The 18484-nt window shown below is 50.4% G+C and overlaps 1 protein-coding gene across 1 annotated transcript; it reads left to right on the top strand.

Annotated features, from left to right (window-relative positions):
* The first annotated feature begins 8232 nt into the window (after nt 1-8232).
* On the top strand, nt 8233-16386 carry ANKRD39 (ankyrin repeat domain 39). Its single transcript, XM_063139222.1, has 5 exons — nt 8233-8265; nt 13510-13747; nt 14395-14498; nt 14682-14885; nt 16185-16386. Exons 2-5 carry the CDS (start codon nt 13645-13647, stop codon nt 16329-16331), a joined length of 558 nt encoding a protein of 185 aa, XP_062995292.1. The 5' UTR covers nt 8233-8265; nt 13510-13644; the 3' UTR covers nt 16332-16386.
* Nucleotides 16387-18484: the final 2098 nt, after the last annotated feature.

The following is an 18484-nucleotide window of genomic DNA, read 5'->3' as shown; positions in this document are numbered from 1 at the left end:
GGCCCTGGGCTGCGTCTTATGCCCAAGCACTGCTGCTTCTGATTGGCACTGATCTAGACAATGGCACACAGGCAGAGGGAAACAGGTTTCCATGAATAATCTCAAACACAAGCAGCCATTAGCCTCAATCCCCCCACCTCATGGTAATGGGGCCACAGCCTGGGACAGGCCCCCAGGACCTCCAGGCCCCAGTAAAGCTTACCAAAACAGAAGATAAAATATTTGCAGGTGCCGGAAAAAAACACTTTTATTATGCCCAACGCATTTCGGAAAAGGGTTTATCTTTCTCCAAATGTGTCACAAAGAATCCTTTCAAAGCTCCTGTCTTAAAATGCTCCTGGAGAATGCGACACATTTGGAGAAAGATAAGCGGCCCCTGAGGAAGGGAAGCGCTTTACGAAATGTGTTGGGCATAATAAAAGTTTTTCCAGGCACCTGAGAATATTTTCTCTTCACCAACCCACATTACAGCAATGGTAACTCAAAGTCTGGTCAACCGCTCTTGCGGAAAAGCTGACCAGAGTCAAAAGAGCAACCAGGAACGTTAATTGCAAACAAGCCTTCTGTGCAACCTGGCATCAATTTATAACGCCTATGATTCGGCACAAGGAAACATTTAAATCACCTCAGACTCATGGTTAATTATGGAAAGATTTGTTAGGTTAATAGGATATGAATGGAGTGGGATAAATGAATAGAATATAGGTGAAGCAATTGCTGTATTATAATGTAGTATGTTGATGACAGCTGGTAGTCAATGTATTCCCAAGTTGTCTTATTATTTATTAGTGTTTTATTTGTTAAAAAAAATACTTAGTAAAAGGGAGAACATTTTCTCTTCTGTTTTGGGGCACATAAGCGCCTTCCCCCGCTTTCTGTATCCCAGTCAAGTTTCTCCTTCTCAATCCATACCTGGGCCCAGCCACCGCCTCTGTGATTGCTTTTCAGATTTTTTTTTTTTTTTAAAGGCGTTTAATGCCCAGTTGGGCTCCGAGAATACAGCCAAGGTGTGAAAGGTGAGGACTCTGATGGAGCTTCTGTGCTGTTCACAGGAAAGCAAGGTGGCCAGCTACAAAGCAAGGGACAGGGCTCTTCCTACTAGGGCTGTGCTCCGCTTCACATCGGAGCGTAGAAGCAATAGCGAGGCGGCCTGATTCGCCTCCGACAAAGGCGGGGACGAAGCGGGTCGGGGGGTCTGCGGATCGAGGTGAGGAGGATCAAGACCAAGTGGATCTTTCCCCTCAATCTGGAGCGCTGAAAAAAAGGTAAGTGGGGGCTTACCTGGCGCTGCCGCAGTCCGTGCAGCGCCGGCGGCAGAGCTAGGTAAGGGGGCAGAGGGAGGGGGGCTTACCTGCCTCTGTGGCGGTCTGCCCTTCTGCTTTGAGCCTCAGCCTCAGGTGAAGCCACTGCCGGAACGCGACAGATGCAGGTAAGGAGGGAGGAGGGAGGGGGGCCTTACCTGGCACCAGCACCGCCGCTGCAGAGCTCCGATTCGGCCTGTAGGTGGATCGACGCGGGGCGGAGCGGGCCCGGTCCGGAATTTGCAGATCAGGTGTGGAGCAGATCGGGGTGTGTGTGTCCGTGCACAGCCCTACTTCCCACACCTGTCAAAGCTGTGCTGCAGAAGAGATTTCAGCAGATGTAGCTTGCAGGAGAACTAGGGTGGCCGTGTGTGCAGAGGACAGTCATCTACCCTCCGGCTTTTCAGAGAAGATTTGAAAGCATCTCCCATTGGAACGGCTGTCCAGTCTAGTTTAATAAATAATCCTAAGAAAGAAGAGCAGGGGCCTGGAAGTCACCCATTCACACGTAGAGCGCCATCAGACGAGTGTTTTATTGCACGTTCGTTGCATGAATTTTCGCGGTTCCCTCTCACGACATCATTTCCCTCTGGCGCCGGCACACCTCCCGCCCCTTCTAGCCTTCTTTGCGTGACAAAAAAACACCCCAGGAAGTCTGACTTATTTTCAAAGACAGAAGTTGCCGCTCTCTCCTGCTGTCTGCAGGAAAAGCAGTGGGATCCAAACAGCCCACTGAACGGGCCAACGCACGTTGTTTCCTTCCTCTTTCGAAAGAGGAAGCAATGAGGGACAAACTTGCAGGCGAAGAAGCGACGGTAAGCAAACGCGTTTTCCCCCTGTGTGATTAGGGTGATCCTATGGAAATGAGGACAGGGCTCCTGTATCTTTAATAGTCAGGGCTGGTGGTACCATAGAGGCCACTCAGGCGGTCGCCTAGAGCGCCAAGGTAAGGGGGGCGCCAAATGCCACACCTGGAAGCCGCTCTCCCACAGCGGCTCTGAGAGGGTGGCTTCCGGGCGCGCCGTTCCAAAGCCGCCCGCCCGCCCCGGCTTGGCTTCGGCTGGGCGCCCACCCAGCTGAAGCAAAGCCATGCCCCCCCCCCATTCCAGTGTCCTGGCTTCACTTCGGATGGGTGGGTGCTGAAGCGAAGCCAGAACGCTGGGGTAGGGGGGCAGGGGGGCGGCTTCGGAACGGCGCGCCCGGAAGTCACTCTCCCAGAGCAGCTTCTGGCCGGGCGCGCCGTTCCAAAGCTGCCCACCCCCACCCCAGCGTCCTGGCTTCGCTTCGGCTGGGCAGGCGAGATGACACCACGTGCCCGGGTACACTGGGGTGGGTGAGTGAAAGCAGCTCACCTGCCTAGGGTGCAAAATAGTCTGGCACTGGCCCTGTTAACAGTTGTGTAGAAAAGGGATTTTCAGCAGGTGTCATTTTTATCCATGCAGCACTGGGTGTTATTCCCTCTTCACAACAATAGTTAAAGCTGCAAGAGCCCTTCCTAGCATGACCAGATACAAAAGAGGGCAGGGCTCCTGCAGCTTTAACTGTTGTGATGAAGAGGGCATTTCACCAGGTGCTGCATGCCTACAAATGACACCTGCTGAAAATCCCTTTTCTATGCAAACGTTAAAGATCCCGGAGCCCTGTCCTCCTTTCCATATGGTCACCCTACGTGTGATGACACTCTTAACACCAAGACAGCAGACAGTCTGAGCAAGGCACACAGCTTCCCCCACTGTGGCAAGAATAGTGTATTTCTATTTAAATTACAACAATATGACGAAATTGGCATCTAAACATATCAATTCGCTTATAAACATTATGTGCAAATCTGGGCCCTCTTTTTTGGGAGAGGTGCTTCCTCTTTTTGGGTGACACATAAGTGACCGCCCTATTGACAAGCTACGCATGCTGAAATTCCGACTTCTACACAACCCTGAAATGTACCGGAAGACCACTGCATCTGCCCACCCTACATGGAGCAACGGGAGCCCTCCCCCCACCCCAAGTATGGAATGATGGCCCCGATGAGGCCCGCCTGGCGCCAACATTGTTATCTTTTCGGCACGGGTTATATGCCCCCTTCTCTCAGGCATTTGGCTGCATGTAAGGAGTTTTTAATCAGATCCTGGATTGTCCTTGATGGTTTTAAAAAAAATGTTTTTAGATATATATTATCTCGGTGTGTACTGTATGCTTATATGTTTTGATGCAAATGGCTTTTGTACTTTGTGTAATGCATTTTAATGGTTTTTCATTTTTTGTGAACTGCCCAGAGGGCTTTAACTATGGGACGGTATAGAAATATAATAAATGAATGAATGAATGGAAATGAACGGGGGCAAAGGGCAGCCACCATGGAGGCAAAGCGGTTAAAGTGCCCTTTGCCCGTGTGTCTGTTTGCATGGCAGTGAATCAATGCATAAGGTCACCCCATTGATGGTCGACCAGCCATTTGCTCAGCACACCTGTGAAAAACCAGCTGTGTCGGCATCTGCCCTGCAGCTGTGGGATAGGGCAGGTGTCACCCCCAGAGAATCCAGGTGGCGGGCCCATTATAATCACATTTGGATTATAATTTAGGACCCCTGAATGTTGAGAAAGACATTAAGAAAAGAGGGCAGGTTCTGAGGAGAGCATCAAAGATGAGAGAGGGTTTGGAATTGACCAAACATCTGAGGAGCGTTTGAAGGAATTGGGTAAACTCAGCTTAGAGGAAAGAAGATTAAAGGGAGAGCGGATAACCGCCTTCAAACGTTTAATAAGCGGTGTGGTGAAGGATCTAGAGTTTCCCTTGCAGAGAGGTTAATCTAGGGGCCAAATGAGATGCAAGAATGGCGGATCTGTGGGATTAAACCCGGGTGTGTCACGTAGAAACTGGGGTCCTGATTTTAACAGCACATCTGCTACTCTGTACCCCTTTTTTCTAGTTATTTTCTCTCTCTCCTGCTTTGGCCCTATTTCCGGTATTGGAGCAAAGCAATGGGGGAAATGTCAGAAGAATATAAGAAGAGCTGAATCTGACCAAAGGCCTGTCTAGCCCAGCATTCTGTTCCCTCGGTGGCCAACTAGATGCCTCTGAGAAGCTCACAAGCAGGAGATGAGCACAAACGTACGCTCCTGCTCACGTCCTGCAGCAATGCGCTTTCACAGGCAGCCTGCTTCTGATCCTGGAGGTAATATATAGCCATTCTGGCTAGTAGCCTCCAGTGCTGGCTCCAGGTTTTGAGGTCCTTTGGGCAAGACACCCCCCCCCATGGGCCCCCTTCCCTCCAGGAGACTACCTTCTCACTGACATGGTCACCAGCTGCTCTTGCTCCTCATCCTCTTCCTTAGGGTGACCATATGGAAAGGAGGACAGGGCTCCTGTATCTTTAACAGTTGTATAGAAAAGGGAATTTGAGCAGCAGGTGTCATTTGCATGCATGCAGCACCTGGTGAAATTCCCTTTTCATCACAACATTTAAAGCTGCAGGAGCTACGCTAGAGTGAGCCGATATAAAAGAGGGCAAGGCTCCTGCAGCTTTAACTGTTGTGATGAAGACTTTCTTTCTGAGCAATAACTAAACTTTGACTGGATTACTTTTAACTGTAGGCGTCTCTTAATCCCTTCATGATTTATTTACAAGCGGTACATTACTGGCATATCGATGTACTATGGCCTGCACCTGTGTTTATAAAGGTGCACAGAGACTTTTTTGTGTGTTTGTATTTCATTTTGCTCCAATTTGCAATTAATTATGTTTAATTATACTTGACATTTTTATATGAAAAATAAAACTTTATAGTACATTGTTATAAAGCTAGCCTAATTCTCTCCTCGCCACCCTTTTTAAAGCTTTATGGACATAAATACACTCTTGAGAATTGTAGTGAAATTTTTTGTGGAATCTGCATGTCAAGAGTTTTTCAGTGAAATATGTTTCATGATTATCAGTCAACAGGAAGGCAGGCAAAAAGGGGCGATCAACTAACTCCAAACTTTGAATTATATATATAAGATTCATCATCATCATCATCATCATAGCTTTGCTGTTAAGCCCCACCCCCCTCCCCACCCTGAGTCTGTAGGATTATTACGGCAAAGTTCAGTTTAAATACCCAGAGTTGCCCTCATCCTCATATGTAGCTCAGACCTAGCCTAAGTTAAATGTGTTTAAAGGGAAATATTCTTTTAGGAAGAATGTTGTTGAATTTCCTCTCCAGGGAGGTGTGTTCAGGCCTAGTTCCAAAGGCCCGTAGAGAATGAAGATTCATTGCCAAGTATTGCCAAACCACTGGCCTGTTTCCCACTCCACAATGAGCCCCAGCGCCTGCCGAGTGCAATTTTTAATATTTAAAACCCAATTGGGGGTTGTATGAGGGCTTAAACAACTTTTGCATAGCTTGTTGTTCTGAAGGAAGGTCCTTGCTAGTTGGCCTTTGAGGCCTGGTGCCTAGTAGTGGCTGAACCTGCATTGGTGGAGGCAAGGAAAAAATAAAGATTTTTGAATGTAGCTGGCAAAATAAATTTAAAACACCCCCCCACACCTGAATGTTGTACATGTTGTTACTGCAGGATTTATTCTGTTTTAACAGCTAGGGTTGTTCATCTGGATATCAGCATTTCCGGCTGGGGAATGCCTGGGAGTTGTGGGGCTTTTTTCCTGTCAAACACGCACAGGATTGCGACCTCAGTGGCTTAGCTAGCTCCGTGTTGATCTCACTTCTTCCCAAAGGCTTAAGAGGTTAAATTAAAGTCACCTCGTGCCTACTTGACCCTGGCTTTTGAATGCCTGCTCAAAGAGGAAGGGTGTTTTGTCTTGTTTTGTTTTACAATCCTTCCACAAAGTATTTTGGGGCTGACAAGACTTCGGAAGAGTTTCCACCGTTGCGGGGCTGCCACCGTGAACGGAGCAGCACGCCCTGTTTTTCCTCTCGTTGACACGAGTTCTAGCTGCGGGCCAAAAAAAAAAAAATGCTTTGCACGGCGATTCAGGTTGGGAGTAGGCGGTGGCTTGGTGCCAGGGAAAAAAGCATGCTGGGAAAAACAACAACAGCGTTGTTTTGGCACCTGTGCCCTACAACTTTGATCTGCACCTGGATGAATGCCAGGTTGGACATTTGCCAGCTTCATGCCTCACCTGGAGAAGGGAATAACACGCCTGCCCTCTGAACGCTGCTGCATGCAGTTGGTTCCCTGACCGCTGGATCACCCCTGACCTAAGCTACAATCAGTGGTTTCTGGCTTTGCTGCAGCGGGAGCCCGACCTGCTTAATGGAGGAGGGAGCCAGACTCCAGCCTTCGCACATCCCAGGACTCCACTGCTAGTCAGCAGTTTTAATTCGTCTGGGGGGAACCCTGAAATTACAGGTCTCCATGCAGCATCTGGTCACCGCCGCCTGCCACTTTGGGGTCAAGGGCGGGTCTCCTGCAGACGGCCGGCTAAATTCAGAATCTGCCGGGTGTCGGCTTTCATCTAGACCAGAGATTTAGACTAATATTGCAGGTATCAGATTAACACAGCAACGCTAGGCGTATTGCGCTCCCCCCCTAGATAACTGCAGCTGTGGACATTTAAGCCAGGCTTCTTCGACCTCTGGTGCTCCCCAGATGTGTTGGGCTGCAACTCCCATCAAGATCATGCTGGCTGGGAATGATGGGAGTTGGAGTCCAACACACCTGGAGGGCACCAGGTAGGGGAAGGCTACTTCAAGCTGAAGGTGGTGCATTTCAAGGGCGAAGGGCACCGCTGGTCACCATCTGTTGCTTTATACCCATGTCTGTGTGCATGTGTGAACCTGTCCACTGGAGAAACCCTTGTACATCTGCCACAATTACAGTGCAATCCTATGCATGGTCACCCAGATGTTCAGAGCCATTCTATGCAATGGGTCTCACTCCCAGGTCACTGTTTTTATCCCAAGAGTCTTTGCTGGTTGAAATGGGTCAATGTTCCAGCTGGACATCAGGAAAAACTTCCTGACTGTTAGAGCAGTACGACAATGGAACCAGTTACCTAGGGAGGTTGTGGGCTCTCCCACACTAGAGGCCTTCAAGAGGCAGCTGGACAACCATCTGTCAGGGATGCTTTAGGGTGGATTCCTGCATTGAGCAGGGGGTTGGACTCAATGGTAGGCCCCTTACAACTCTGCTATTCTATGATTCTATGATCATTTTAGGCAGGCTGCCCAAAATACAGCTTGGTTCCCTTGACCAATTTCCTCCCTGAAACAGATTATAGCTTCAGCCTGCATGTGAAGCAATTCCTTAATCTGGTTGGTTTGGCTGCTACCCAGCACAAATGTAGGGCGCATCCCCTAGAATCGGGAGGACAGAAGGTAGATCTCCCGACATCAGTTCCCAGAAGCTCCTGCCAGTTTGGCCAAGCATCGGGAATGCTGGGAGTTGAAGTCCAAAACGTCTGGAGTCTACTCTCTTTTTACACACCTGTCTTAAAACACGTCCAATAATTCTCCACAATGCACTGGGCATTCTGTGTCTGATGCTCAGGAGAGCCTCACGGCTGAAGCATATCTGGAAGATTCACATAACTTTCCCTGGATGTCAGGCCACCAGATCTGGATTACTTAGCAGGCAAGGAAATGAACTCTACACATGCTCAGGAACACACACTTCAGTTACATTACAACCCGAGAGAAAGTAAAGAGAAGATTTGATTAAAAAAAAAAAAAAAGTTGGCAAGGTGAATCCTGTCTTAAATTAACCTCTATCCTTGAAGAGGTGACAAAAGAGCAACAAACCACGCTTGATCTATTCATGAAGCTAGATCTCATGGAGTTGGCGTCGGGGACGGAAAGATACCTGGGTTCCTTGCTCCCTCTCGTGGAAATTTGCCGCTACTGCACGCGAGGCAACTCTAGCTCCGCCCCCGAAGCTTTTTTCCTTTCCTTATTTTGCAACTGCATTGGTCTCCTTTCCCCGCCCAGCTCCTCCCTGATTGGACGACAGGGACGCCTGTATCAGGTAAGATGGCGGCTGCAAGGGCTCGGGTGGGCCCTTTCCCTGGGGGCAGTTGAGCCCCCCAAGCGATTTCTGGGAGGGGGCGGTGGGGACGTCTCGGCAACACCGCCCCAGAAGGCTTGAAGTTAGCAGGAGCCTCTCCCCCGCCTCCCGGAGGTAAATTATTGCCTTCTTCAACCTGGCATCCTCCATATATGTTGGACTACAACTCCCATTATCCCCTGGCTAAATTCTCTGCTTGTCTCATCACCTGTTAACTGGTCCTTTTAATCAGATCGAACCTGGGGTCTGCATGCGAAAGTGTCCGCTTCTCTGCTGGTTATGCCCCCGTTTCTACCACCTGGAAAGGAGGGCAGGGCTCCTGCATCTTCAACAGTTGTACACAAAAGGGAATTTCAGCAGCAGGTGTCATTGGCATGCATGCAGCACCTGGTGAAGTTCCCTCTTCATCACAACAGTTAAAGCTGCAGGAGCTATACTAGAATGACTAGATGCAAAAGAAGACAGGGCTCCTGCAGCTGCTGAAATTCCCTTTTCAATACAACTAAGAACATAACACCATAAGAACATAAGAGGTGCCGTGCTGGATCAGACTAAGGGTCCATCTAAGTCCAGCACTCTGTTCACACAGGGGCCAACCAGGTGTCAGCCAGGGACCAACAAATCAGGACATGATGCAACAGCACCCTCCCACCCATGTTCCCCAGCAGCTGGTGCACACAGGCTTGCTGCCTCGAATACTGGAGATAGCACACAACCATCAGGGCTAGTAGCCATGGATAGCCTTCTCCTCCAGGAATTTATCCAACCCTCTTTTAAAGCCATCCAAATGGGTGGCCATCACTACATCTTGTGGTAGGGAGTTCCATAATTTAACTATGCACTGTGTGAAGAAGTCCTTTCTTTTATTTGTCCTGGATCTCCCACCAATCAGCTTCACTGGGTTCTAGTATTTTGAGAGAGGGAGAAAAATGTCTCCCTCTCCACATTTTCCACACCATGCATGATTTTGTACACCTCTGTCATGTCTCCCCTTAGCCTCCTTCCCCCTCCCCCCCCCCCCGCTCCAAGTTAAACAATCCCAGTTGTTAAAACTGTTAAAGATACAGGAGCCCTGTCCTCCTTTCCATATGGGCACCCTAAGCCTACTATTGAATGTGGAATTTCCCCTTGCTGTGCTACCCAGGGCTCTTTTTAACTGTATGGGCTTGTTCAGAGAACACGCTAAGCCATGGTTAGGCCGGTAACCTGTTTACCCTACCCTGTGCCTGTTTGGTGCATTCTCTTCCCCTCCTTATTGTTTTATTATGGTTTTATTAGAATGTAAGCCTATGCAGCAGGGTCTCGCTATTTACTGTTTTACTCTGTACAGCACCATGTACATTGATGGTGCTATATAAATAAATAAATAAATAAATAATAATAATAATAATAATAATAATAATAATAATAATAATAATGGTTATGTAGCCACCACGTTTTGAAAGTCATGGTTCCCATGACATGCTAAGCCATAATGTTTAGCTCAAAATGGTTAACCACGGTGGCTTAGTGTGTCTTCTGAACAGGGTCTATAAAACAGATAGGACCTGGACTGGAGGGTCCTGTATGCAAATCCCGTGCTCTACCACTGAGCTCCAGACTCCCCTGTTGCTGAAGACTGTCACATCCCCCACTATGCTGCATTAATTGACTCTGCAGTTGCCTTTCTTCCACTGATCTCTACACTGATCTCAGTGTAGTACACAGTAGTTACTAGTAGGAAATGTGGATGCTGGTCTTAGCATTGATTGTCCTAACGTGCATCAAATGTGGCAGGGCACTGCGTGGGCCTTCAGGGTGGTGCCTGTGCCTTTACACGCATCTGAATCGGAGGCTCAACTGCATCTGCTTTCTCCCACGCACAGATTTGACTTTTGGGAGCCCCAGGAGGAGAGGTAGTAACTTAGTCACGCTTTTCACAAGGCATGCTCCCCTAAAAGGAAAGGTCGTGGGGCAATGTTTAGCCTGGGACAGGGAGTAGGAAACAAGGATTTCCTCTGCGAAATAAATAGAGAAAGCTGCAGGTCGTGTGTGTGGTGGAGAGCCATTCCATTTGTAAAGCTTTATCTGGAGTTTTTGCCTTTTTAAACAGCTCTTCTTTTAACAGACGGTTGCATAGTTTGAGGCCAGGCAAGCTCAGCGTTCGTTGCCTATTAGCCACGGATGGCAGCCCACCAGGCCAGTTTTGCAGTCTGCTTGGAAGCTTGCTCCTATAAAGCCATCTCATGTGGGTGGAGGGGTGGGTGGGGGAGAGCTGTCTTTGGGTTGGGGTAGCCAGTTGCACCGGCTGGCTTGATGGTCTTTTCTGGCACGGAGAGAAAAGTAGAATGAACTTTGACTTGTAGCGCATCTCCAGACCCAAAGGTCCCATGTGCTTGGCTAACACCAAGTTTCCAGGTTATAGAATCATAGAATAGCAGAGTTGGAAGGGGCCTACAAGGCCATCGAGTCCAACCCCCTGCTCAATGCAGGGATCCACCCTAAAGCATCCCTGACAGGTGGCTGTCCAGCTGCCTCTTGAAGGCCTCTAGTGTGGGAGAGCCCACAACCTCCCTAGGTAACTGATTCCATTGTCGTACTGCTCTAACAGTCAGGAAGTTTTGCCTGATGTCCAGCTGGAATCTGGCTTCCTGTAACTTGAACCCGTCATTCCGTGTCCTGCACTCTGGGAGGATCGAGGAAAGATCCTGGCCTCCTTTGTGTGACAACCTTTTAAATATTTGAAGAGTGCTATCCTGTCTCCCCTCAATCTTCTCTTCTCCAGGCTAAACATGCCCAGTTCTTTCAATCTCTCTTCATAGGGCTTTGTTTCCAGACCCCTGATCATCCTGGCTGCCCTCCTCTGAACACGCTCCAGGTTTGGGGGGCAGGGTCCCCCATTTTACCTGGGGGAGCCAGGGATTGAACCCAGTAGCTTTTCCATGCAAACCGTGTGTTCTGCCCCTAGGCTATGGCTCTTTGATCAATGCTGTCTATTCCAGGGAAATGCAGGAGACCGGGGGCACGATCCGACACTGCTGTTCCGCTTACGATATTAGCATACTGTTAGAGGCTACTTAAGCTACCAGTATGCCAATAGTGTAAGTGGACTGACACTATTGGATATTGACCTGAACCTGAAGTAAGAATTAGAACTGCAAAATATTTTGCTGTATGAGAAACATCTGGGTGAATTGTGCTCAAGGCTACCCATGTATGGGGTTTTACCCTAATATCCCCCTAGCCCCATCCCTATCAAGACAGTGAGGGGAAGCTTGCAGTCGCAGGTAGGTGACAAGGATTGGAGTTCCTCTTCCCTTCGTCCTTCGCACCCTGAATTTGCCCAGAATAAGACACAGTCCGATAATTTGAACAGAGTTCTTCGTATTCTACTTTCATGTCCCCGTTGAGCAATATATATGTTGTTTCCCCAAGTTGTGTGTTTGATTCAGACCATAATTAAGACTGGGTTCACACAACAGGCTAACCCACCCAGTTTGGATTGTTGTTGAATCGTGGGTTATCGTGTTGTCTGAACGCAGTGTGTTTTCCACAGAGTTGCCCGTTAACCATGCAGTGTGGCTTGTTAGCCACCCTGAATAACCCAACAACAAGCTATGGGTTCTCAAGGCGGCTTGTTTGAGGAAAGTGAACCATACTGCACGGTTAACAAGCCACCCTGTGGAAAATAGGGGTGTGCACGGGCCCCCCGATCCTCTTCGCGCCCGATCCGCAAATTGCGGATCAGGCCCGCCTCGCTCCGCCTGGGGGCCACTCCGCTCCGCTGCGGAGTTCCGGCTCTGAATCGGAGCTCCGCAGTGGCGGGGAGTGGCGTCAGGAAAGGCCCTCCTCCCCCTTACCTGTGTCCGTTGCGGCCCATCCCAGCTTCACTAGAGCCCGCGGCTCAACCAGGAACTGTAGGCCCCGGCCTACACTTCCTGGTTGAGCCACGGGCTCTAGTGAAGCTGGGATGGGCCACGACGGACACAGGTAAGACCCCCCTCCCCCTTGCCCCCTTACCTGGCTCTGCCGCCGTCGCCTCACGGGCGGAGGCGGCTGCAGGGCCAGGTAAACCCCCCCTCCCACCTCTCCCTTATCTGTGTCCGTCCGCGATTCCGCGGCTGCTTCAACTGAGCCCGAGGACTCAACCAGGAAGACTAGGCTGTCCTCAGGCTCAATTGAAGCAGGCGCAGGACTGCGGACGGACAGAGGTAAGACCCCCCCTCCCCCTTGCTCCCTTACCTGGCTCTGCCGCCGTCGCTGCACAGGTGGCGGCGGCAGGGCCAGGTAAACCCCCCTCCCTCCTCTCCCTTACCTGCGTCCGTCCGCGGTCCCGCGGCTGCTTCAACTGAGCCCGACTCTCGGATCCTTCACCTCGATCCGGAGCTCCGCAAAAAAGGTAGGTGGGGTTTACTTGGCTCTGCTGCTGTCACTGCCGCACATGCGGCGGCAGGGCCAGGTAAACTCCCCCTCCCTCCTCTCCCTTACCTGCGTCCGTCCGCGGTCCTGCGGCTGCTTCAACTGAGCCCGACTCTCGGATCCTTCACCTCGATCCGGAGCTCTGCAAAAAAGGTAAGTGGGGTTTACTTGGCTTTGCTGCTGTCGCTGCCGCCCATGCGGCGGCGGCAGGGCCAGGTAAACCCCCCTCCCTCCTCTCCCTTACCTGCGTCCGTCCGCGGTCCCGCGGCTGCTTCAACTGAGCCCGACTCAGCAGCAGAGCCAAGTAAACCCCACTTATCTTTTTTGCGGAGCTCCGGATCGAGGTGAAGGATCCGAGAGTCGGGCTCAGTTGAAGCAGCCGCGGGACCGTGGATGGACGCAGGTAAGGGAGAGGAGGGAGGGGGGGGGTTACCTGGCCTTGCCGCCGCCGCTGCATGGGCGGCAGCGACAGCAGCAGAGCCAAGTAAACCCCACTTACCTTTTTTGCGGAGCTCCGGATCGAGGCGAAGGATCCGCCTTCACCTCGATCTGCTCCGCAACGCTCCGCGGCTCCCCTGATCCTCTTCGCCTCCGCCTTAAGGGGAGGCGAAGCCCCCCGATCCGCTCCTGCTTCTCCGGTCTGAGGAGAAGTGGAGCACATCCCTAGTGGAAAACACAACGCGTTCAGACAACACATTAACCCATCCTGCGTAAAACGCCCTGCCTTCAGTTCAAACAACACGATAACCCACGGTGGGTTAGCATGTTGTGTGAACACAGCCAGTGACACAGTCTTCCTTGTTCCAGGAGCTGAAATGCTCTTTGCTGCCGTCACTCTGGAGCGTGGCTTCCCTGTGTGCCACGGCCTGTGTCCTCCCCTACGCAGCTGTTGTGCACGGTTATAGTGCTGTGACAAGAGAGGACCCCCAGGAGGGGGCAACCATGGCCTCATCACCAGGACACCACCAAGATGGCTCCTGCTGCTCCCACCACATGGCCGTGCCGAGTGTTCACCAGACTCTGGACGAGATGGATTTCGAGAGAGGTACAGCAACTCGGGGGCCCGATTCTGTTGGGAATCAGTAGAGGGCTGAGATAGGGACAAGGAGACTTGCTTTAACTAAATACTTCTCTTAGTCGTCCGTCCGTCCGTCCGTCCCCGCCATATCGATATCCTTTTGTTGTTTATTCGTTCAGTCGTTTCCGACTCTTCGTGACTTCATGGACCAGCCCACGCCAGAGCTTTCTGTCGGCCGTCGCCACCCCCAGCTCCCCCAAGGTCAAGTCTGTCACCTCCAGAATACCATCCCTCCGTCTTGCCCTCTTCCTTTTGCCTTCCACTTTATCCTACCTGGAGGCAAAAGCAGCCATATCAGCTGCTAGTTATCATGGTACCTTGTTGCAGTGAGTTCCTTGTTGCATCCCTTCTGGGGGTGGAGGGTGAGAGAGAAGAGGAGGAATGGCTGTTTTAAGATGGTGCAGTAGCCATCTGCTTTTGCAACGAATAATGTGTTTTGGTTTTTTTAAAAAAGGATTTGCCCCATTTATCAAGAGCATCTTTCTAGACGAATAAAGTTAGGCTAACTGATTAAATGTTGTAGCTCTAGTTTTAAAGCATTATTCCCCTCCTTAAGTCCTTGGAATGAGGGTTATCGGAAACTGAAATGTTTAAAAAGCGTTTGTTTTCTCTAGGGATTTGGTGTGCCGCTCTGAACGGAGACCTCGAGAGGGTCAAACGACAGATCCTGAACCATGGCAAACCCAGTGAGCCTGACCCCTTTGGGTACACAGCTTTGGTAAGGGTATCCAGGACCAAAGGGCTTCAGAATGGTGCAAGGGGTTGGCTGCTAGTTTCCTCTTGGTCAGATCCGGCCAGTGAGGGACCCACCAACCCAAGTGCCTGCGGTTGCTTCCTGCTGTGAGTAGGAAGCGCTGGGCAGGTGGCGCCCGTCTAAAGCGCCCGGTTTTCTGTCTTGCAGCATTATGCCAGCCGCAACGGGCATCACGCCGTCTGCCGTTTCCTCCTGGAAAGCGGAGCCGCCTGCAATGCCCGGACCCACGGCGGGGCCACGCCCCTCCACCGAGCCGCTTACTGTGGCCACATGGATGTAGCCAAACTGCTGTTGGCCCACGGGGCTGATCCGGCGCTCGTGGACGACGACGGCCAGAGCTGCCTGCACAAGGTCTGCCTCACAGAACGGCTCCTCCGCCTTCTCTCTCGTTTGTACGCGAGCCCGCAGTCTTCGCGGCTGTGGGCTGCAGCCCTCGGAGTTGCGTGGCTTTGCCTAGCAGGAGGGGGAGATGGCAGTCCTATGGCTGCTAGCCTGAAGGCGACGGGTGCAAAGGGGGCATGGCATTTAGGTTGGAAGCAGGGGCCCCTTTGGCCAAGCCGGGTTTATACCCTTAGCGAAATTGTGGGCCCACCCCCCAAGTATAAGGTATTAAAAGAGTGGCATTAAAAAGAGGCCCACAGTGCAGGCGCTGTGCTTTGAGCCCACTGTTTAATGCAGGCTGGGAGGGCGGGCGGGGAGTTGTGATCCTCCAGGCGGTTTGGTCCACAAGCTCAGCAGCAGAGCGCACGCTTGGCATGGAGAAAAAGGGCCCAGGTTTGCTTTCCATGCAGGCTGGGAAAGAATCCTGTCTGAAACCCTGGAGAGCCATTGCTGCCAATCAGGGTAGGTGTGCCTTCTCCAGCCTGGTGCCCTCCAGGTGTTTGGGACTTCAGCTCCCATCAGCCCCAGCCAGCATGGCCAACAGTCGGGAATGCTGGAGTTGTAGACCGAAACATTGGGGTGGGGGGTGGAATCAGGCTGTGGAAGGCCTGTGTGCATCCTACTGAGCTAGTAGTAGTAGCAGTTTGACTTGGCACGAGGCAGCTTCCTATGAAACCCTTTAGATTAAAGGGAAATCGTGTTTCCTTACCGTCACTCTGCTACCTGCTTCTCTTCCGCATTTGAAACAAGCTGAATTACATGGGAGGAGCGCCGAGCAGCGGCCACGTGGCCTGTAATGCAAAACCTCCCAGCTCATATAGTTTGACAGCGCCCTCTAGTGGGTGTTTTATAGCGCAATTTCGACTGCACATGGCAGGAAATCCTGACATATTTCAGAAGGATCGGGTTTTCTGAGGTTTATTTTTAAATGGAGTAACAGGGAAGGAGCAGGAGACATGCAGGAGGCTCACGACGTCATCAAAATGACCCCATAACTTCCGTGAGTGTCCAGTCAGGATCATGCGATAAACCACTCGTTTGAAGAAGTCATACGTGTGTTTGTTTTTAAAGAAACAGGCTTTATGTCTGCCCTGCAATTCCAAAATTGTGGTGGGTTTCCGAGGGCAGAAGGTGCTATTTCCCTCGCTTGTTTACTCTTCCGTTGACCCCTCCTCTCCCATGAGGCCTGTTCCGTGAGCCTGAGTGGGGACCGAGGGCCAGCCCTCCTCCCCTGGCTTGTGCTGAGGACCTTTCCCCCTTTTCCTCCAGGCCGCAGAGAACGGACACCAATTGCTGTGCCAGCTCTTCCTGGAGCAAAACCCAGACCTGAGGCACGTGTGGGACAAGAACCAGAGACGCGCCGGCGACTTGGTTCCCGATAAGAACGAAGACTTGAGGAGGGAGCTTTTGGACTGAGGGACTTCTTCGTCGATGACCGCAGAGGATTTGGAGATCCTGAGGTTCCATGTCCTCCGCACCCACCCACCCATATTGATAGCATGCTCTGGTATTACAAAGAAGCAACTGAACCAAATCCACTTTCGACGCATACCTGTGTTGTAGAGGATATAATGGGTTAAGAACATCCTTCAGGTGCTCTCCTTCAAGGCCTGGCCTAGTTTTAGGAGCCATGGATGGGAGAGGGCCTTTGGCTTGTCTTTAGGTGAGTAACCATAGGGTGACCATATGGAAAGGAGGACCGGGCTCCTATATATTTAACTGTTTTATAGAAAAGAGAATCTCAGCAGGTGTCCTTTGTATGCCTGCAGCACCTGGTGAAATTCCCTCTTCATCACAACAGGTAAAGCTGCAGGAGCCCTGCCCCCTTTTGTATCTGGTCACTCTAGTATAGCTCCTGCAGCTTTCACGGTTGTGATGAAGAGGGGATTTCACTAGGTGCTGCAGGCATACAAAAGACGGTGTGTGGTAGAGGGAAAAAGCACCACTGGACAGGTGATAGACGAGAGACAGGCTCTGGTGCTATTGGAAAGTATAAAATCTTTAATAGTTCTTTTTGTGTCAAAGGCTCGACGTTTCGGAAACAAAATCCTTCTTCAGGAGCTGACGCTAGACAGGCTGCCGTGAAACAACCTGTTCTTGTATATTAGAAAATCCAAAAAGCCTAAGATGTTCTAATATACAAAAACAGGTTGTTTTACAGCAGCCTGTGTCTAGCATCAGCTCCTGAAGAAGGATTTTGTTTAAATCTGAAATCATCGAAACATAGAATAGCAGACTTGGAAGGGGCCTACAAGGCCATCGAGTCCAACCCCCTGCTCAAGGCAGGAATCCACCCTAAAGCATCCCTGACAGATGGTTGTCCAGCTGCCTCTTGAAGGCCTCTTGAATGTCGAGCCTTTGACACAAAAAGAACTACTAAAGATTTTATTCTTTCCAATAGCACTAGAACCTGCCTCTTGTCTGTCACCTGCATACAAATGACACCTGCTGCTGAAATTCCTTTTTTCAACTGTTGAAGATACAGGAGCCCAGTCCTCCTTTCCATAGGGTCACCCTAGGTAAGAATCATGCTAGGATCATGGTTGTCTCCAAAAAGGACTTGGTAGAGTTACAAGGATCTGTTCCCTTCCCCAAAAAGCAGCTAAATGGGCTGACTGATTGGGAGATGGTGCCATTTTGCAAGGACAGGATAGCTGCTCTTGGATTCCGAACTGTGTCATAAAGGGCTTAGTGCCCTTGAATTGGAGCCACCAGTGTTCCGTTGTGTTGCTTTCTCACCAGCCTGGCAGCCCCTGTCATGATCTCTGTGCCCCCCCCCCACCTTTAGACTTTCCTCTGTTGACCCTGCAGCACTGTTATCTTATCTTAATAATTCTTCGTATTATAACTTGGGCTGCAGCATTTATAAATAATCAACCAACAGTGTCTTGATTGGGTAAAAAGCTGCCCTGGATGAACCAGGCAGCGGAATTTTTAAAACAAGTTAAATTTATTCTTAATACAACTACATATAAAAGCTGTAGATAGCAAGGTCCTTTTGGAAAGAGGCATTCCTTCCTCTGTCTGAGAGAAGCCAGAATGCCTCTTCTAAGAGGATTAAAGCTTTTTTTAAATGGGTGACTTCTCTAATCATAATGTGCACGTGAAAGCAAGCAATAGGAATCAGATAGGAAAGGAATGTTTTACTATTCAAAAATGGATTCCAATAAGGAATTTTGCATTTAAAAATACATTGGAAGACGCTCTGTCCTCATGCATTTTTTACAGATGAGTTAGGTCCTGTTTATACAGTCTGCAGACTCCAAACAGTGAAACTATGCACCTGCCTTGCATTTAAGCACTAGCCAGGTCACCACAGGTGCCCAGGAATTCTGTGAAAACAAATGCTTGGAATTCCATGGAGACAAGTGAGTGGACTGGCAGAAGAAGGTGAGAGAATAGAAATCAAGCAGGCTGCTAGAGGAGGACCATGCCGCCCTCCGGGCCTCCTCTGCCAGACCCCAGTAGCTAGTAAAAAAAGGGCAGGCTAATTTCTCGGAGGGTCTGTTTACAAGGCTGGGCTCAACAATGGGGCAAGGTCAGGCGGCTTGTCGCGTGCAGCCTGTTTT

The sequence above is a fragment of the Elgaria multicarinata genome, chromosome 12 (assembly GCF_023053635.1).
Source record: "Elgaria multicarinata webbii isolate HBS135686 ecotype San Diego chromosome 12, rElgMul1.1.pri, whole genome shotgun sequence".
NCBI classification, from domain to species: Eukaryota; Metazoa; Chordata; class Lepidosauria; order Squamata; family Anguidae; genus Elgaria; species Elgaria multicarinata.
Note: the sequence above shows the minus strand (reverse complement) of the source record. Positions and strands in the feature narration are given on the sequence as shown.

What these genes read in the sequence shown, in the direction of transcription:
- ANKRD39 (XM_063139222.1), top strand. Translation starts at nt 13,645, where the DNA reads ATGGCCTCATCACCAGGACACCACCAAGATGGCTCCTGCTGCTCCCAC. An exon ending in CGAGATGGATTTCGAGAGAG is followed by an intron (nt 13,748 to 14,394) that starts GTACAGCAACTC and finishes TGTTTTCTCTAG; the next exon opens with GGATTTGGTGTGCCGCTCTG. An exon ending in CCTTTGGGTACACAGCTTTG is followed by an intron (nt 14,499 to 14,681) that starts GTAAGGGTATCC and finishes TCTGTCTTGCAG; the next exon opens with CATTATGCCAGCCGCAACGG.